The sequence below is a fragment of the Gracilinanus agilis genome, chromosome 1 (genome assembly GCF_016433145.1).
Source record: "Gracilinanus agilis isolate LMUSP501 chromosome 1, AgileGrace, whole genome shotgun sequence".
NCBI lineage: Eukaryota > Metazoa > Chordata > Mammalia > Didelphimorphia > Didelphidae > Gracilinanus > Gracilinanus agilis.
Window position 1 is genome coordinate 571,835,667 of NC_058130.1, and position 21,081 is coordinate 571,856,747.

General features: G+C 34.6%; 1 protein-coding gene across 1 annotated transcript in view; it reads right to left on the reverse strand.

The window, feature by feature from the left end:
* The window catches only part of RTTN (rotatin), a 233,494-nt gene that overhangs the window by 59,355 nt on the left and 153,058 nt on the right, over positions 1-21,081 (reverse strand). Inside the window, exon 34 of the mRNA XM_044667121.1 lies at positions 19,742-19,833. Within this exon, the coding sequence (XP_044523056.1) occupies positions 19,742-19,833 (92 nt within the window). The remainder of the gene's footprint in view (positions 1-19,741; positions 19,834-21,081) is intronic.

Below are 21,081 nucleotides of genomic sequence, written 5' to 3' on the forward strand. Positions count from 1 at the left end.
TCTTTGTTCTATTAAGAAACTACATTATGTTCACTTCAAAATACCACAAAATACTTTCTTCATGTTTCCTGACATTTAATTTTCTTATTTTTCTTTTTATAATGCTGAAAAAATAAAAGCAACCATGGAGGTACTAGATAGCAATGTGCTTGGATTTTTTGTTGTTTTTTAAAATGACTACCTCTCAGTGAGAATTGCTCAACCTCCCTAGCAACTGTTGCTAAATTAGTTACAGACTCCAGGAGAGTGCCTCAAGATGAGAGAACATAGCAAATCAAAGAACTGAGGGAATGTGCTAAAAGTGTTTGTTTCTAAAATATAATCAGAGTTTTGCTTGCACACTAGAGTTTGATTTCTTACAAAACAAAACAAAATGACAAAAAAAAGAAATGCATCCATTCTCGCATTCACAAAAATAATTATTAACTTTTAACCATATAGAATTAGATTCTGACTCTAAGTGATGCACTATCTGTTTTATTTTTGCACACTTATGAAGAAGATGAGATGACAGTTCCAGATGCTATTTCATACTAAACTAATCTTTGGAATTCTAAAAGTCTGCATTTTCTTTCCTACTGAGATATGGTATTAAGATCAGTAAGCATCCCTGCTAAGTCAACATGTGGGAACTCAAGAATTGTGAAATTGCTAATGAATACTATTGACAATAGACAATGATTTAATCATGTAACTTCGTGAGTTACTTAAAAATTAAAAACAAAACCCAAAACATAATTAATCATATATAAAATACTAAAAACATGACTAAAAACCAATGTTGGAAAAATGAAAAGTAGAAGGCCCAGAGATCAGAAGAAAATCTTGGTGTTCCTCTCCATCCAGTAAATTTTTATCACCATTCCATTGTTGGAAAAGGAGAATAAAGTATTTAAAATCCAGAAGCACCACCAAATCTTTTCTCATTCAGTAGGTATTTTAAGTACCTATAGAATAATGAATTATATAGTTTTAAGTACCTATAGAATACTGTATATTGCAAACTAAAGATTTGCAAAGTTCTGTCATGATAAACATGGATAATTTTATTATAGGATCTCCAAAAGACCAATTAAGACACAAAAACTCAAAAATGAATCCTTTTAATATGCTTCAGAAGTGGAATTTGACATAAGAATAATTTCTATGTTGCATTTTGAGGGTCTGGGTGCCAAATTCAATAAGGATGATATTAGAAAATAAGTATTGTTTTATTGGTTTAGAGATAAGAAATAGAGAATCTGGCTTGAGAAAGAATTGGAGTTTCAAAAAGAGCTGAGAGTGTTATTTTCAACTGTTGGCAGTTATAACCGTTATTCTATGACAGTTACACTTTCTGGGTGTGGCATTCCAGGTGGGGGCTTTGGCAGGCAACAGAGCCACACACAGTTTCTTTCTCTCTCAGGGCTAGAGAAGGCAACATCTTTGCCTCTCTCTGTCTCTGTCTGAGTGAAAGACTTTTAGGAGTGGAGTGTTTTCTTTTCCAACTTGGGAAACACTATTCATTTATCTGTTGCTGTTTATAGATTGGTTAAACTCTGAAAAGACCACAGGAAACCTGGTCTTTGGTTTGGACTCTGAATCTGTTAAGGCTCAGAGTCCTAACTTGATTCTTGTGGAGACTCAACCAGCTAGCCTTGGTTATCTTTTTAACTTCAAGGCAAAGTTAAGAGTTAGAGTGGTTAGGTTTATTTAGAATAGGATAAATTTGATTAGTTAGACAAGGGAGGATTAGCATAGCCTGTGAACCACAGGAGAAATAGTTCCTTGTGGGACCTGGGAGTTTATTTGGGTGGAGTTAGAATCCCTTAGAATTAGAAATCCTTTTACCCTTATATATATTTTAAACAAAAAGTTTATTTTCTAGTTCTTTGTCCTTATTTTTGTCTCGCCCATTATATTATTTTTACAGTGCCAAATTCAATAATCTGTATTATCTCAAGCAGTTTTTATTAACAAATATTTTATAATAATTAGGTATAGCTTTATCATTCTAACAATTCTTCTATTAAGTATGTTTAATTATTTTGCAAAAATAATCAGTTGTATATTTGAAAAAACAAATAGAATTGAAGTTTTAATTCCAATAGTTATGACAATAGCTATCACATTAAGTGTGATTTTGTATTGTGGAACAGGGAATCGGGGACTTTTCAGATAAGAGTTTATAAAAATAGGCAAAAATATTCAAACATTTCATTTTAAAAAGTATTTCCTATTGAAAATAAGCTTGTCATCCATTCATGTTAAATGAATGCTATTATTTAGATATATTATCACTGTTTACCAAGAAGGCTGCAGTGAATACTATTCAGAAATGCCCATTATAAGTATAAATGTTCCATTGAAAACCTTATGTGTCCACATTTTTCATCACAACACTCTCTGTGATAAAACTGTGATAAAGATTGACATAAGCACAACCTCTACTGGTATAATTGCAAACCATCGATACCTCATTTTCTCTAACAAATGCATAAATGCATAAAAATATTCCAAAGATCTACCAAACATATTGAAAACTTTCCTGTTATTTCATATTTCATAGATATCAGTACCAAAATATCACTTGGATTGTCTAATACTCTTTCCTCTTGCAACAGATCAGCTCATCTTCTTCAGTCACAATGTCCTTCTTGCCATAAAATTCAGGAAAATCTATCTGCCCTCACTACACTTCTTCTATAGTGATGAGCTCCAAATATGATTTATAGTGAAAAAACCACCCAGAGGACATCAATGAGTTAAAGATGAACTTTGGTAAGAAGCATCATATATGAGTAATTTTAAAATACATTGGAGGGATTAGATGAACTAAAGAAGAATGAAGAAAGCAGAAACAAAGAGAAAAATTAGAACGAAATAATGAAATAATGTAAAAGAAAACAAAATTTTAAAATTTCCAGGGGAATAAAAGGGAAGCAAGGTGGCTCCCTGGATTGGGAGCCTGGCATAGAGACAGAAGGTCCTGGGTTCAAATCTGACTTCAGACACTTCCTAGTTGTATGACCATAGGTAAGTCACTTGTTCCCATTGCCTATTGTAAGAATTTAAAAGAATATAAATAATAACTTTAACAATATTTTGTTTTTATAAGATTTATTAGTAATCACTAGAAGTAAAGGAATAAATAAGTAACAAAATAAAATCCACATGCCATGGCTAAATTACCTGTTCAGACAGCCCACATTCCCGACTCCAAGCCGCCATAGGAAGGAAAGAGGACACTAGCCACACCAGACCCCTCAATTTTATCCCCCTTTCTACATCAGCCCATAACAAGAGGAAGCCAGTGGGCTCCTGGGAAATGTAGCTCAAAGGTTCAAAATTTCCAATAACACACTATCCCTTACCATTCTTCTGCCTTGGACCTAACACACAGTATTGATTCTAAGATGAAAGGGAAGGATTTTAAAGTAAGGGGGAAAAAAGATGTCAGAATTCAGATGAAATGCAAAAACTAGTCTTGGTTCAGGAAAACAAATAATAAAATATATAACTTCTTAGAAGAGAAATGATAGGCTACAGGTATAGAATTTTTAGCTGACATAACTGCTGGATCCATTTGTTTTCCTTAAATCTCCTTTCATTATGAAGAGGATCTATGGAGTAGTTGGGGTGACAAGAGTAAGGGCCATGGCAATAATCTAAAAAAGGCAAAAAAAAATCAATATAACTTCAAAAAATAAAATTTTTATGGTAGAAAACAGATTTTGATCATTAAAACCTATGATAGAGGAGATAAAAGTCAAGCCACAATATGGCATACAGATTTTTGGAAAGCAGTTTTCAAAGCATTCATAGAAAGGTGGGGAGGGTCCCAGGGATCAAAAATTTTACCAGGAAAGTTAACCTAGGAGAAATGGAAAGCTTTCAAGCATAAAACACTGAATAAACAATGAGAAACAATAAGGAGGAAAAAGAGGGAGTTGTCTGATGAGGGCACAAAAAATTTCATCAACCAATACAGTGTAAAAAGAGGTGGTGGAGGTGGAAGCATTGGCAGATAAAACTGAAAATAGCTACAAAAGCATGGGACAGTGGTTTCAAAAATGCTTAAGCTCAGAATGAGTTGAAACTAGCAATGAAAACTAAGCTTTTGAAAGTTATTTGGTTTTTTAAAACCTATATTGGAGAAAAGAGGAATCAGTCAATAACAATTTATTAAGCACCTACTCTGTTTTAAGAGCCATACTAGCAGCTGGGGATAAAAAGGCTTAAAAAAGAAACAGTCCCCAAACCCAAGAAACTTACATTCTTCTATACACAAGCTGCACAAAGTTTTAGCAGCACTAGATTTTTAACTGTATTATAAAAAAGTAATTATCAAAACTATCTGGTACTGGCTAAGAAATAGAAAGGTAGATCAGTGGAACAGGAAAGACATACAATGAAGAGTAGTAAAAGATTATACTAATCTTGTATTTGACAAAAGCATAGATCTAGGATTTGGAGATAAGAAATAACTAATCTGTAAAAATTGCTGGGGTAACTGGAAAATAGTTTGGCAGAAACTAGATACATACCAATATCTTACATCATTTACTAAAATAAGATCAAAATGGAGAAATGATCTAAACATAAAAGGAGATATCATAAGTAAATTATTAGAATAGGGAACATATTACCTATTAGATTTATGTACAGGAGAGGAATTTATGAGCCAACAAGAGATGGAGAATATTGTGAAATATAAAATGGATTATTTTGTGTACATTAAATTGAAAAGTTTTTGTACAAATAAAACAATTGTTGCCAAGATTAGATAGAAAAAAGAAAATTGGGAGAAAAATTTTATAGACAGCTTCTCAGAGGTATCATATCAAAAATATTTAGAGAACTTTGTCAAATTTATGGGAATAAAAGCCATCCCCAATTACTTAATGGGCAAAAGATAAGAGCATACAGTTTTTGGATAAAGAAATCAAAGCCATGTGAAAAAATACTCTATATCATTAGTGATTGGAGAAATGTAAACCAAAACAATTCTGAGATATCATCTCACACCCATCAAATTGACTAAAATGAAAAAAAGTAAAATGCCAAATGTTGGAAGGGACATAGAAAAATGGAGACACTAATATAGTGTTGGTGGAAGTATGAACTGATCCAACCATTTTGGAGTGCAATTTGGAATTATATCCAAAGAGTTATAAAACTGTATACCCTTACACTAGCAAAATAATTTCTGGGTCTGTTTCCCAAGGAGTTCAAGAAAAAAAAAAAGGAAAAGAACCTATATGTTATAAAATATTTATAGCAACTCTCTTTGTGGTGTCAAAGAACTGGAAGTTGAGGGGATGCCCATCAATTGGGGAATGGCTAACGAAACTGTAGAGTATGACTGATGGAATACTACTACTGTGCCATAAGAAACAATGAGCAGTCTAGTTTTAGAAAAAACTTCTTAAGAACTATACAGGATAATGAACAGCCAAATGAGTAGAACCAAGAGAACATCATCCACAGATATGTATGCATCTGCAGCTACGGATTTAATACTTGAAGAATAAATTGTGAATGCTAGCTTCAGAAAGTGAACTAAAAGATAGAAATATGAAAAACATAATTTGTATGAACATGTCTGTTTCTGGGATGATGTCTTCTGTGGTGCGGGGTGGAGAAATTCTAGGAATTAAAAAAAAAAGAAACTTAAAAAACACACTAAATATAGGTAAAATAGCTACAAAGCAGATATGGAAGCCTTAGAGAAGATGACATGAAGTTGGTGGGATTATGAAAGGCTCATAGAGAGGGTGGTGCTGAAACTGAGTCTTAAAAGAATCCTGGCATTTCAAAAGGAGATGAGGAAGGTGAGCAATGCAAATGTAGGCAATAGTCAATAGCCATAAAAATCAAAGATAGATGTATCATGGGTAAGGAACACAAGGTACGACCAGATCAATGAATGCCCAAAAGAGAGTCATATGTAATGAGGTTGGAAAGGTAGGATGGGGTTAGATTGTAAAGAGTTTTACATTTAGGTTTGCTGCTTGAGATAGATGGGACAATGAAAACAGACAGCAGAGAAAAGGCAAAGCTAGCAACTCATTTCTCTTATTTTTCTTTTGCTTTTTCTGATAGAATGATCTTTGAATTATAAAAGACAGAATAAAAATGAACAGTAAAGAATTAATACCCAAGATCAAAAGCGATAAAGAAGAAAATACCTAAAGGCCTTTGCTAAAATCAAGTCACTAGACCCAAATGAAATACATTTCAGTTTATTGAAAAAGTTGGTAAATACCATTGCTGAGCCACTAAATTTGATTCTCATCACCTTCCCATTCTTTTAAACAAATACATTTTATTGCTATCTTCTATTTTACATTATCTACATTTTTCAAAGTACCCATCTGCCCTGCCCTTCCAAGTTCTACCTTGTATAGCAGTATAGTATAAAAGAGGGAAATTTGGAAAACAATATGGGAGAGATTAGGTTTAGATCAACATCTCACACCCTACACCAAGATAAATTCAAAATGGGTGAATGACTTGAATATAAAGAGGGAAAATATAAATAAGTTCAGTGAACACAAGATAGTATACCTGTCAGATCTCTGGGAAAGAAAAGATTTTAAAACCAAGCAAGAGTTAGAGAAAATTACAAAATGTAAATTAAATGGTTTTGATTATATTAAGCTAAAAAGCTTTTGTACAAACAAAAACAATGTAGTCAAAATCAGAAGGGAAACAACAAATTGGGAAAAAAATCTTTATAACAAAAAAGTCTAACAGGGGTCTAATTACTCAAATATACAAGGAGTTAAATCAATTGTATAAAAAATCAAGCCATTCCCCAATTGAAAAATGGGTAAGAGACATGAATAGGCAATTTTCAGGTAAAGAAATAAAAAGTATCAATAAGCACATGAGAAAGTGTTCCAAATCTCTAAATAATTAGAGAAATGCAAATCAAAACAACTCTGAGGTATCACCTCATGCTTAGCAGATTGGCCAAAATGAAAGAAGAGGAGAGTAATGAATGCTGGAGGGTATGTGGCAAAATTGGGACATTAATGCATTGCTGGTGGAGTTGTGAACTGATCCAACCATTCTGGCTGGCAATTTGGAACTATGCTCAAAGGGCTATAAAAGAATGCCTGCCCTTTGATCCAGCCATACCATTGTTGGGTTTGTACCCCAAAGAGATTATAGATAAACAGACATGTATGAAAATATTTATAGCTTTGCTTTTTGTGGTGGCAAAGAACTGGAAAAGGAGGGTATGTCCTTCAGTTGGGGAATGGCTGAACAAATTGTGGTATATGCTGGTGATGGAATACTATTGTGCTCAAAGGAATAATAAACTGGAGGAATTCCAGGTGAAGTGGAAAGACCTCCAGGAACTGATGCAGAGCGAAAGGAGCAGAGCCAGAAGAACACTGTACACAGAGACTGATATACTATGGTAAAATCGAATGTAATGATCTTCTGTACCAGCAGAAAGCAATGACACAAGACAGCTCTGAGGGATTTATTCATTCAGAAGAAGGACTACAGGAGAGGAAACATATAAGAAAAACAAATGCTTGAAGGCATGGGCTGAGGAGGACATGATTGGGGATGTGGACTCGAAACTACCACACCAATGCAACTAACAACAATTTCAAAATAGGTCTTGAACAAGGACACATGTCAAAACCAGTGGAAATGTGTATCGGCTATGGATGGGGGGACAACGGGGGGTGAAGGGGAAAGCAGGGGCATGAATCATGTAACTATGTTAGAAATGAATATTAATAAATGTTTAAAAAAAAAAGAAAGATAAAACATCATTTGTGGCCCAACTGGTTGGAATATAGCATTGGAATAACTATACAACATATGCAGGCAGCTTTGTGGCACAGTGGATAAAGAATTGGACTTGGAATCAGGAGACTTAAATTTGCATCTTGCCTCAGACATTTACTTGTTGCATGACACTGCACAGGCCACTTTATCTTTTAGTCTCGGTTTTCTCATCTGTAAAATGGGTATAACAGCACCTACTTCCCAGGATTGGTGTAGCATATGTATATAAGCTATAATTTTGTAATTAGCCTAGAAAGGCAGGGAGAAGTTAAGCTTCTAAAGGCTTCACAGAGGAATACATATTTTAGGTTTGTGGTAATGAGAAGTCATTGATACACTGATGTGTAGGAGGAAATGTAAAGTAGAGAAAGTGGATAAAGGAGTCCAAGAAGAGTATAGTCAAGAGGTAATGAGAGAGAGTGATTACAGTCCAAGTGGAAACAAAGAGATGCATGTAAGAGATAATGAGGCAATAGAACTGATAAGACTTGGCCCATGATTAGATATGGGGAAAAGGTAATTGAAAATAAAGAGTCAAGGATAAAAAAATTTTAAAAAAGAGTCAAGTATAAAAAAAGGTTGTGAGCTAAGTGACTGGAAGAATGGCGATGCACTTGACAGAAGGAGAGAAATCAGGGATAGACTTTATACTGTGAATATGGGATTAATTCTCCCCTACTTATTCTTTAGATTTTAGCCACCAGGAATTTATACACCCCCACTTAATCCTACAAAATTATAGCACATATACATATGCCACACCAATCCTGAAAGTAGGTACTGTTATACTCATTTTATAGATGATAAAACTGAGGCTGAAAGATAAAGTGGCCTGCGCAGGGTCATAATATTTAAGTGGGGGTGAGATCTATGATCCATGTGTGCTAGTGAGTAACAAATCAAAAACTACTGACTGCCCCAGGCAGTCCAAAGCAAAGTTAAAGCTGCCACTGGTCCACGTAAATGAGGAAGGAAGGAACAGGAAGTGACACAAAGAACTATCTTTAGAAATGGTGGTAACTAACTTGTTTGGGGTTCGAGGTTGAGGCTGTTTTGACATATGTCAGAGACAGATCTTCCCTTAGCCCTACCAAGCACCTTACTTTGGCTGCCATCTGTAAGGATGGGATTTTGTGCAAAGGAGATGGAATCAAGGGAGGAGAAGGCAGTTACTGGCAGTTGCTGACAGTTGAGACCTGCAGAGGATTCTGGGAATTTCTCCCAGGAGGAGAGAAGAAGAAGAGAGGTCTTCGGGTTGAGGGCTGGGAGGAGTGAGGAGGTGGACAACCCAGCTCTGATCCAATCCAGAGGGCTTACTGTGTTGTAATGGCTTTTTTGTTGACCATGGGTAAGATAAAGGTTTGTATGCTTCCCTTGCCATGCTTTGCTTAGGTATGGCAAAGATGGATTCAGGGAAAGCTGGAAATTCTATGTCCACATTGGGAATGTACTGTTGCATATATATTCCACCCCAATGAGTCTGTAAAATTATGCATGATGCATCTGCAAGATTGAAAGGAGTTGGAAATTTCGAGGAATCATGATGCTATGATGTATATTCAAAGGAAACAGAACTTCTGTATTTTTGTTGAACTCTGTGTCTATTCCTACTGTATTTTCCTTGTTTCCCTCTTCCCACTTATTTCCTTTTCCCCTTGTTTCTGCATGACCTTGCTTTGATTCCTCTATTTGGTTATCTCTAAAGCATTTAGAGTTCTCTTCAGGTGGAGGCATTCCTGAAGTAACACAAGCTTGTAAGTTTGGAAGTTTCTGAATCAAGGTTTTTCTCAGGAATTTTTTAGGCTTAAACTCTTACTTTTGGGTTTAAGTTTGAATATCCTAGAATGTCAATGCAATTATTTTCTCTGTTAACCTTTTCATGTGACAACTCTTTTGGAGGTTTGCGTGTATCAGTGCTTAAGGATAATGCTCTTTCCTTTCCAATGGTCTTTACTGTAAGTTGCTTTGCAGTTTCTTTCATGTCGCTGCCTGTCTGTGTGTAAAACTGCTCAGAACACCCATTTAAGCTTATCTCTTGAACTGTTGCATTTGGATTTGTCATTAGTTGATCTTTTTGTGTATGTTCTATCTTTATGCTATGATTTTGTATATCTGGAACATTTTTGTCATTAAGTGTTGAGGATTTTAAGTTTGAATCTGTTGTTACTAGTATTTTGCATGTTGCAATTTCCCTATCATTTGTTAGTGCTATAGTCATTTGTGTTTGGTTTAAAATCTGGTGCAATGCATATGTATTTTTCTCCTTTCTCTTTGAATCATTATCTTTTATCCCATAAATTCTGTTTTTGCTTTCTATTACATCTCTGATCATTTGATTTTCTTCTTCTATTTGATCCTTAGATTTAATCTTTGCTTTTACATCCCCATAGGGTATTTCCATGCCCAAGTCCCCTATATCATGGTTTTTGTGTCTTTTCCTATTTCTATACCTCTTGGACTTTCTCTTGTGTGCCCAGGCTGTTTCCTGGTTTCGTTGTGTGTTCCTGTCAGTACTTGGGAATGATGCGGTTTTTTGCCCTGTGCTATGTACTTTTCCATAGTTTGCAGGTCGGGAGCATGCTGACTGGATGATGCATAATTGTGATCACATTTTTTTTCTCTCTTGTGTAAGTGTTGCACCTAAAATTTGTGTATGTATTATTGTAATTGCTTCTTTTCTTGTTGTTGCTGTTAACTTGGGCTTTGAGGTAACAAAATTTCACTATATGCCTTAACTTCCCACAAAGAAAACACCTTATGTTATTATTAAAGTTATTGCTAGTTTGTCTGGATTGTTGGTACTGAGGTCTAGCTTTATATGCATGCAGGGCTGCCAGGTTTTTGATTTCCTCTATTTCTTTTTGTTTGATGGTAGATTTAGCCTCTTTAATTGTTCCTTTAAATCTTTTATGATATCATCTTTTTCTCTAATGGATTCTTTGGCTTCCTGATTTCCCAAGTGAATATATGTAGCAGTTTTATGTAGGTCTTCCAAATTTAATGATTTCCACCCCGGACAATGCAGGTTGAAGTATGTTCTAATTGGTAGGGAACTGCCCTTAATAAACTGCTTCCTTATATGTTGCAGGTTAAGTTCATGTAAGTCCTAGAACCCCAAAATCATTTCCCCAGCTTCCACAAACCTATCTAAAAATGTTGAGGGGTGCTCATTTACCTCCTTCCTTAACTTTTTTTAAATTTCCCCTAGGAATTGGACATTTAGCAAAGGTTTTCATAGATTCTACAAGATCTTCCCTAGCTCTTCTTAGGTATACTAGGTTTTGATGACTGTTTAATTCTAGACCTTCATAATGCTGTGGCCAGGATGTTAAATGTGTTCCTATAAGTCTTCTCAATAAACTGTGCTTTCTCTGCTGGTGTAAATAATTCAGATAGAAGAATTTCAATAACTGAAAATGTAGGATCAAAAAGCCTTAATGCTCTCTTAAATTCTTTTATGGCCTTGAAGGGATTTAAAAAAAGTCAGGTATTCCTTTTTTTAGGGTGTTGAGATCTGCAGCAGTTAATGGTTTATGTCTTTTTATATGGAGGACCCCAGAATCTGCTGCAAAATCACATGATCAATAACTGGTAATATTGGTACTGCTGGTGCTGTTGCCCCTTCCTCTATTGTCTTTGCTGTGTCTATATGTGTCTTAGCTGCTTGTATTACTATTTCTATTTTGTTCCCTACTGTAATCCCTTTCCTCCCTTTCAATTGAGCTTTCTCTTCCAGTAACTTTGCTATTTCCTTTCTTAATGACATTATCAATATAGTGCTATCATCCTTGTGTCCTAGCAATTTGTGCACTAAATTCTTAAAGACCAATAGAATTGGACGAATGAGATGATTACTGCAATTGTGGTTGGTATGAAAGCAAAGACCCTACCCTTTCTAGCTTCAACCATTGGCAGGAATCATATATGTCTAAGATTCTCATTATATAACCTGTGATCATTACATCCACAAATCATACATTATAGTTCAAAAGTAGTATAGTAATCAAGGATTCCCATCACAGTAAAAATTGTTTTTCTCCATTGACGCAGCCATTGTACCAGTTTGGATATAAAATTTCTATGGTACCGTGCCTTTAAATTTTCTTTTGCTTGTCTAAGTTTGTCCACTTTGCTATGCTGTATATAGGAGAAAAATGGCTGCCATCTGGTTCTCACAGAGGCTTTTGATTTTTATTCTTTTTCCCCCCCACAGGAGTTATTTAGGCACTTTACCTGGTTGGCTCGCCAAAAACTGTAATAATAAAGGGGGTGCTCATCCCAAGAATGGATGTTGATAGAAGGGGAAGAGAAAGAGAAAGAGAAGGAGAAAGAGAGAGAGAGGGTCTGTGTGGTGACTCTCTCCTTCAGCACTCCCTATGGCCGAATATACACTAGGAGACTTTTAGGAGGTGTCACTCCAAAACTGGGTGACCTAGATGGTCATGCTGCCCTGCAAGAGTTGGGGGCAAGACTCCCCTAAAAGAGAAGGTAGGTGGTACCCCAATCTGATCCTGAATAAGGACAGGGTTCACTCAAACCTCCCCTGAGGTCGGTTAGTTTCACAGCAGGTGGTCTGGTTCAAAGATGAAGGCAACCAGACCAAACTGTGGCTCCCCTCGCCCTTGTTGTCTCTCAGCACACTGGAATGCTATCTGAGTATTAAATGACTTTTATTTTTCACAAATCAGGGATTGAGGAAAGGGTTGAAGGGCAGAGGGATTTGGGGGGGTGCCCTCTTCTTATTCCTATGGGGTTGGTCATAGGTAGGAACCCTAGTAGTTCCAACTCCTAAGCTTCTCCCTCCCGTTTCTCCCTTCTATTTCTATTTCTATCCTTTCCTACAATTGTAAACTTTGACTGAAAAGGATCTCTCAGCAAGGATGGGTAAAGGGAGATGGAGACTAAGAGATTGCTCCTAAAGGAGTCCAAAATCTTAGCTGACTAGACGGTTGTAGTCCTGAAGGACAAGTTGTGATGAAATGGCTATTATCAGAGAATCAGGGTTTCAATTTCCAAGAGAAAGATCCTCAGCAAGGCCTCTGGATTGATCGGAGCTGGGTTTTCTCCCTCCTTACTCCTCCCAGTCCTCAGCCTGAAGACCTCTCTTCTCTCCTCCTAGGAGAAATTCCCAGAATCCTCTGCTGGTCTCAATTATCAGTAACTGCCAGCAACTGCCTTCTCCTCCTTTGATTCCATCTCCTTTGCACAAAATCCCATCCTTACACATCCTGGTTCCAGTATCCCTGTGAGATAAGGTAAAATCAGACCAGGAAATGCTATTTCCCATTTGCTGCTAAAATCTAGTCCCTTTTCTGTCTTTCACAGTGTGGTAAATTTTCTGTAGTACTAGCTACTGATTGGGTAAGTGCATAATTACATAAATCACTTTAATTGGGCCCTGATTCAAGGACCTGTTATAGGTTTCTTTTTCCTTTACTTAGATTTTTTAGACAAATTATTTTTTCTCTTTTATTTGGATTTTTTGATATTTTTTATTTCTTTTGCTAATTGATTCGAATACCTCATAACTCAGCCATGCATCCCTGAGTGATCCCTATGTTTGTCACCATCCTCCTCAGGGGGAATGTATTATTATTCTATAAAGCAAAGTTTAAATTCTTTTGAGAATAGTTTTAGGATAAGAAATTTGCTACCTCACTAAGTCCAGAAAGTGAACTGTTTGGAGAAGGTGCCATGAAGATGTCTGCAGAGACCACACATTGCACCAGAAGATCCAGAGTGAACTTTGGGATGTGGTGATTTGAACTGGGGGTGGTTAAATGCATTTATTTTGAATGCACACTCTTATACCAAAGGGGACTGCCCCCAAATTGACTTTTTGTCAATGCACCTAGCAATCATTGGTTTTGTTCTCTTTCCCTTTAATCCCTAAATTATTGTAATTTAAAACTTGGTTATGTTTACAAGATCTATTGGAGAGGCTAGCCTTCCAAGGGATCTTAGCAGAGAATGTGTAATTGGAAATCTTGTACCTTTGAACTACATTACTCAGGAGCCCACTGACTTCCTGTCATTATGTGCTGATATAGACAGGAGATAAATTGGGGAGACCTGGAGGTCTAAAGCTCTTCTCTTTCTGTGAGAGCAGCTGTGAACAAGGGACTTTTTGAACAGGTAGATTAGCTTGGGCACGTGGTTTTATTTTATTATCCTATTATTCCTTTACTTCTAGTGATTATTAATAAATCTTATAAAATTATAATATTTGAAGTTACTGTATGTTAATTTTAATTTTTACAATACTCTATTGGTATCTTCACAAAATCAGAAGTTAAGAATGCTTCCAAGCATGCTGAATAAATTTCTTGTGGATGGTTACAAATAAAAATCACACAGGATGGACAGGTATTGAGGATCTCTGATCTGTGATACTGGTAAGAATGTATATACTATGATGAGTTCATGGTTCAAACATTATACACTATAGGACACAAAAAAGTTATTTACTATAAATATGGGAAATGACCATTGGTCTTCGTAACCATGATAGCTTCAAATATTAACATCAATTAGGTAATGTAGCTAAATCAACATGGAGAAAAGTGAATCTTCTGATTTCTTCTGTTTTAAGACTCAAAAGGAAGATCTTTGTCATTTATTTTAATTGGGATGCTTCCGGATAAGATAGATAATTTAATTGGTAAATGGATGGGATTTGGTAATTGGTAAAATGGTAAAATTTTTAATTGGTAAAATGATGGGAAACTCCTTTTACTAGTACAGATCAGTACCTGCCCTACAACTTCTAGTCTTAGAGAGATGCGTGAAGCTTTGAGAGGTTAGTGATTTGCCTAGAGTCATAATACCACCATATGTTAGAGAGAAGACAAGTTTGGTCCTTCTGATTCAGCACCTGCTATTTGGAGACATACTAAGCCATGAAAGTGACTCTAATGTTAAGTACTACTTGGTATCTATTTCTTGCCTTGTAGGTTTTGAAATGCCCTTTGATTAAAAGCAAAAATATTCTGATTTAGACCTGAACTAATTTTCAAATATACCACATTATATATGCATAAGAGATGTGGCTTCCTTTGCGTTGACAAGCTGAATAATATTGGCACACTTTTCCTTTCATCGAAATGCAGTACATCACTTTTAGCCTTAGCATCTTTTACATGCCGAAGATGGCTCATTAGAGGTGGAGACAAAGCATTGCTATTTAAAGCATTTACCCAATGAAGCTTCTAATTCTGTTCATATGAAAACTGATGAAAAGTTTATAAGCTATTTTATTATAGTAACATAGATTGTACAGCTGCAAAGATTTCCTTTAAGCTTTTTTATACAGCCAACAGCTAGAATAAAAAAAGGTTTTAGATAAACAAAAATCAATAATAATTTAAACTAGTTGTAAAAGTATACATTTGAAGTCTCTTGGTAATAATGGTAAAAAGCTATCTACAGTTTCACAGAAAGATTGGGGTTAAAAACAAGTTTTCTTCCACTTAGACAAAATGCATACAATAGTAAAATAAATAATTTTCATAGTATTCTCCCCTCTTAGAAGAGAAAAAAAAAGATCTCACTGGATATATATTTTCTCATGATGGAAAGGGGAGGAATGGTGGGTACTGCATCTTTCTTTGACAAACTGATGTTATAATAGTTTTTGTTCTTCCTATCAAAAGCAGATCTAGTGTCCTAATAGATTATTTTTAAAAAAAGAATGTGAAATGTGGAAAATGGAGGGTCTAAAATCTTCATATTTTACTAACAATAGGAAATATAGAAGAGAAAGAGTTCCTACAGCTTCTTTGAACTTCAAATATTAATATTTACAAATAAATTCCCTTTCTCTGGATCTCAGGGAGTTGTGACATTTCTTTCAAACAAAATTAGAATTATTAATTCAAGTCAGTTTGAACAAAAAATTGAAATAATTTTTTTCAAATACATACTGTACTATATGAATTCACAGAAAAAAATGAATTTTGATCCTTTTTAAAATAAGATCTTCTACTAGAATATGGAGAGAGGGTTTTGGTATCCTCTCTGTATGACTAATAAGGAAATGTAATCATCAAAATACATCTTAAAATCATAGGCTAAGATACATTAGATATGGAAGGGCCCTTAGCAAACTCTTGGCCCAATCTAATAATTTTACAGATGAGGAAACTGAATATGAGAAATAATATATGATATACTGAAGGTTGCAAAGAAATAATAAGCAAGTCCAAAAGGCAAAACTATTAACTAATTAAACATTAATGTTTCACTAAACTACTTGAATGTTTTAAAATATACCACTATGAGGTGTTGAGAGTTTTCCTTGCTGTTTTGGAGGGCACTATGGATACATATGTAGTAATTAGCTAGTAATGCAATTAGATGGATTTGGAACTGAATGAGTAGCCTTATACAATGGTTTGATGTCAATTTAAAAGGAGATTGATGATGCGTTACAGGGATCAGGGTTTGGTCTTATAATACTGAAAATTCTTATCAATGAGTGGGTTTGCAGATGATCCAAATCTGAATGGAATTACGAGAATCAGGATTCAAAAATCTTGCCAGGCTACACAACAAAAGTTCTAGCCTAATAATAGGAAACAGGGACCATATCTATAATTTCACTGGATTGCTTGAGTGGATGAGAGATAGGAAGGAGAAAACAATTTATTATGCACCTGCAATGTGCAAGTCATAGTGCTAAGTGCTTTAGAAATATTATCTCTTTTGACCCTCACAATACTCCTGGGGGATAAGTGCTGTTATCCCCATTTTACAATTGAGAAAACCAAGGCAAAGGTTAAGTGACTTGCCCTGGGCACACAACTAGTAAATGTCTGAGACGATTTAAATTCATATCATCCTGGTTCTAGAACCAGTGTTTTATTTCCTCTGCCACCTAACTGCCTACCATGTAAGAAAATTCTCTCTACTAATATGAATTGGCACTCAGAAAGTTTCCTAGAACAATGATAGCTTAAGTGACTTCCCCTGGTATATAGAACTAGTCCATGTCAGAGGTAAGAACCCAGGTTGAAAACTTCATGGCTAATTTTCTAACCACTACATCATAGTGCTTCTCGTATGATCTAATATTATATAATTTAATAGAGATCAATGTAAAATTTTACATTTAAATTCAAAGTCCTGCCTCTGGCACATACTAGCTATATATTAAAATGAGTTAGTTTCAGTATCCTGTGGGTAACTCTATCAGATGTGCTGCTGATCTGCATCAAGGCTGTTTCCACACCAGGAGTTCCCCATAGTGATGAAGTTAAAAGTCTGTTAACACCTCTTAAACCCAGTGTGGATTTAGTAAAGTATACTAATAAAGAGCAGTTTTTTTTTTTTGCCCCCCAAGAACAATGTGATAACATTAAAGTTACTCAAAATGATAAAAACACTAACACACTAAGTTGTTCAAAATTTTCTAAAATAACTGTTTCATTACAGATGAAAGTTCACATTTCTTCTGATACGTGTCATAATAGAACTAGTACTGTGAATCTGCCCTGAAACTTTTATCCTATAAAGAAGAATCACAGGAATATTCTCTGGCAAAGTGGGGAAAGTATGACATCTAGTGGACTGAAGGTAACTTGCTTTTGAGTAAAGATTCACATCTTTTTAAAAAAATTAAAACTGGAAATATTAACTTTTAATCTATTTTAAGACCTAGATTTTAGATGAAACTATCTTATAGAGAAATAGAAAACCTAAGTTTACAAAGATCAATAATCACTACTAGAAATTAAACTATTACTTACACAGTAAGATGGACAACTATCATCCTAATTTCCATTTTTACCAATTTCTGGTAAATGTGATTTTTCAGCAGATAGATGAGCTAAATTGCTATATGTCAGCGTTCCTATAAAAAAACTAAAAAAAATTGATTACCATGTACTTTCTAGAGTTTGATAATATACTACCTCAACAAACTCTCTAATAAAGGTTAATCTATTCTAAAAAAGAGTACCAATCTATTCCCACAGAATAATTTAAAATATGTAATATATAAAACGTATGTTTTAATCACAAGAATCAGTCTAGAAAGAAATAGATACATGAATTTAACAATATCTTTTTTTTAAAAAACCTTTACCTTCCATCTTAGAATTAATACTATATATTGGTTCCAAGGCAGAAGAGAGATAAGATCTAGGTAATGATGGTTAAGTAATATGCCCAGGTTCACACATCTACAAAGTGTCTGAGGCCAGATTTGAAACCAGGCCCTCCCATCTGTGGAGGATGGCTTTCAATCAACTGCCCCAACAATATCTTTTTATGGCAAATTTTATATTTTATGCTACTTAATGCTATATGAATGATGACATTTCTTGCAAAATTATTTTGAGCAAAATATCCCCAAAAGAAATATAATCAAGAAACAAATTGATTGTGTATTCTACAGGTGATATAAATTCTAATATCAGGTTACTGTTCCTGAAAAGCTTAAAGCTGTTTTTATTATTGTCTTCTGGCTTCTCTTACTTCCTTCAAGTCTCAGCTAAAATCTCATCTTCTTCAAGAATCCTTTCCCAATCCCCCATGCTAGTACCATCCCGCTGAGATTTTTTCATGTGTGTGTGTGTGTGTGTGTGTGTGTGTGTGTGTGTGTGTGTTATGTGCACAAAGTTGTGTGTATGTTTTCTCCTCCATTAGAATGGGAGCTCCTTGAGTGAAGGGATTTTTGTGGCCTTCTTTCATATTTATTAGTACCTGACAATATTTAATAAATAAATCCTTGTTGACTTTGCCATACTTTATCTTTCTTGCATAATGCTAACAGAATTCCTGCTCTCATTTGGAACACATAACACTTTCTCAAAAAAATACTTGATGAAATTAATATTTTTTACCTTGAAGTTAAGTTAATTTTTTAAAGTATGCCAATGGGACAGCTAGATGGCTCAGTGGATTGTGAGCCAGGTATAGAGACAGGACATGGTAGGTTCAAATCTGGTCTCAGACACTTTGAGGTATGTGACCCTGGGCAAGTCACTTAATCCCCACTACCCAGCCCTTACCATTCTTCTGTCTTGGAACCAATACACTGTATATGATTCTAAGATGAAAGGTAATGGTTTATTTAAGAAAAATAAAAAAGCATAGCAAATGATATGATAGCTCAGTCTTCCCCACCCCAATTTCAAAGTTACTTTAGAAAATGAATATGAAAAATGATTTTAGCAGTATAGATCAAAGAACTTTAAAGAGCTAGAAAAGACTTTATAAATCATCTAGTCCAAACTCCTTCCTGACTTTTATAGTTTATAGCTCATGATTATATACAGTAAAACAAAAAACAAAAAACAAAAAACAAAAAACAAAAACAACCACTAGCTCTGGAAGATTTGAATTTAAATTCTTTTCATGAAACTTACTTTATATGTGACCTTAAGGAAGCCACAATCTCCATGAACCTCAAACTCTTCCTCTATAAAATCAAGGGGCTAAACTACAAGATCCTTCAGGTCTCATCCAGTTCAGATTTCTTATCCATAGGTAAGTACTCAAGGTTACAGAGCAAAACAATGCTGAGGCTCACCTAGATGGCCTACCTCTCTGGTCAAGGAATTGTTTTTTTCAACATAGGTCATTTCTATCTTTATTGAAAATCATTTGGATTAAATAGGCCCAGTTTTCAATGGGCCTACTTGAACCAAAATGCTTTTGCAATTTTAAAGATCTCCTAAACTCATTTTAAAGAGTGTTGAACTCCTTAGTTATGTAAAGAGAGTGTCAAAAGCAGTTGTTTTTGTCTCTTTTTCTTTCCTTGTGATTATTCTGCCACTTCTTAAAATGCCCTGAAATGGGGAAATAAAGTTGGAATTCGTGATTAAAATTAGACATTTGTACGTGCAGTTTCCTTTGTCTCCCCTATTCTATTATAAAAATCAGAGTTATCTGCAATTTCCTTAGAGGTTAAAATAACAGAATTTATAAGCTCTTTAAAACTTACCACTGTCTCTACTGTTGAAGGAGAACTTGAACCTTGAGTTTGGTTGGTTGGACTGAGCTGTTCTCTCCCAAAATGTATTGAGTCATCAAAATCTGTAGTAAATGTTAAAGTATAATTGGTTCTATTCAGATTATTACAATAATATTTTGAAAACATAATTTATGTTGAATTTTTTTAAAGTACTGGTGAAATATTTGCCTCATTTTTACTGTAAAATTAATTATTTTAAACCGAAGATTTATTGTGACTAGATAAATCTAAGTAGTCAAACAAAGAATTGGCTCTATGTTCTGAGAATAAACTTATTGAGGAATGGTCAACTATTTCTTATTTGACTCACTTCTTAATTCTTTCCGTGAGTAAAAAGGAATATCTATTTGTGAACAGTAACAACAAAAATGCCATCAAACTTATGGGAACAAATAACAATCAGGATGGTTATGTTAGCTTATATGTCAAAAGGAAATAATTAACTAATTTTGTTTACTTCAATGCAGTTGGCAACAAATTAGTGTGTTTGAGGATTAAGCATGACATACACAAGGATGATTCATTCATCTTAAAGTTATTATTCATCCCTATTCAGTTGATGGAATGATCAAGTAACTATTCCTATAAATCATAAATGCTATGAATAGGAGAACATCCTGATATATATATATACACTATACAAAGAGGAGAGGTAAATTAAAATATGTGATTTCTTTATATTCAAAATTAAAGTTTGATAGAGCTGCTAATTTAAGAAATTCATTCAATTACACAGTTTTGTTTTGCTTTGTTTTTAAATCACGAAAAAAATAGTAAACTGGCAAGAAAGTAGCAGATAATTATTACCTATGCTAAGTTATAGATTAAATCATGCTTTACCTCAAAAACGATGCCAACTCACCATCTGGATGGTTGGACAATTATTATCGCAATATATCAAACACAAAATAGCAAATTCCACAGAGACTATATCATACATCTTAAGTGTACATGAAAACCAAAGGCACAGGGCAGACTGATTAATAGAAAGACTTTCTAATCCAATTTTAAAAAGATTACTTTGTGTAACAGAACACAATTAATATTCCATTTTAACACCCGATTTTCTTCTTCCTTGGCCTCTCACTTCCATGGTCCTTTTCCCTGCTTCTTGATAAAACCAGAAGAAGAAAAAAATTCCTTCACTTAGTAGCATAGTAAAAATAAAAGATTAGGAGTCAAAGGATCTTGGGCCTAATGTAGCCCCATTATTTACTAGCTTTGAAAGAACTTAGGTAAGTCATTTAATATCTGAGTTTGAACTTCATCAGTAAAGTGCCTGAAAATCAACTAAGATATAGCTATGTGAC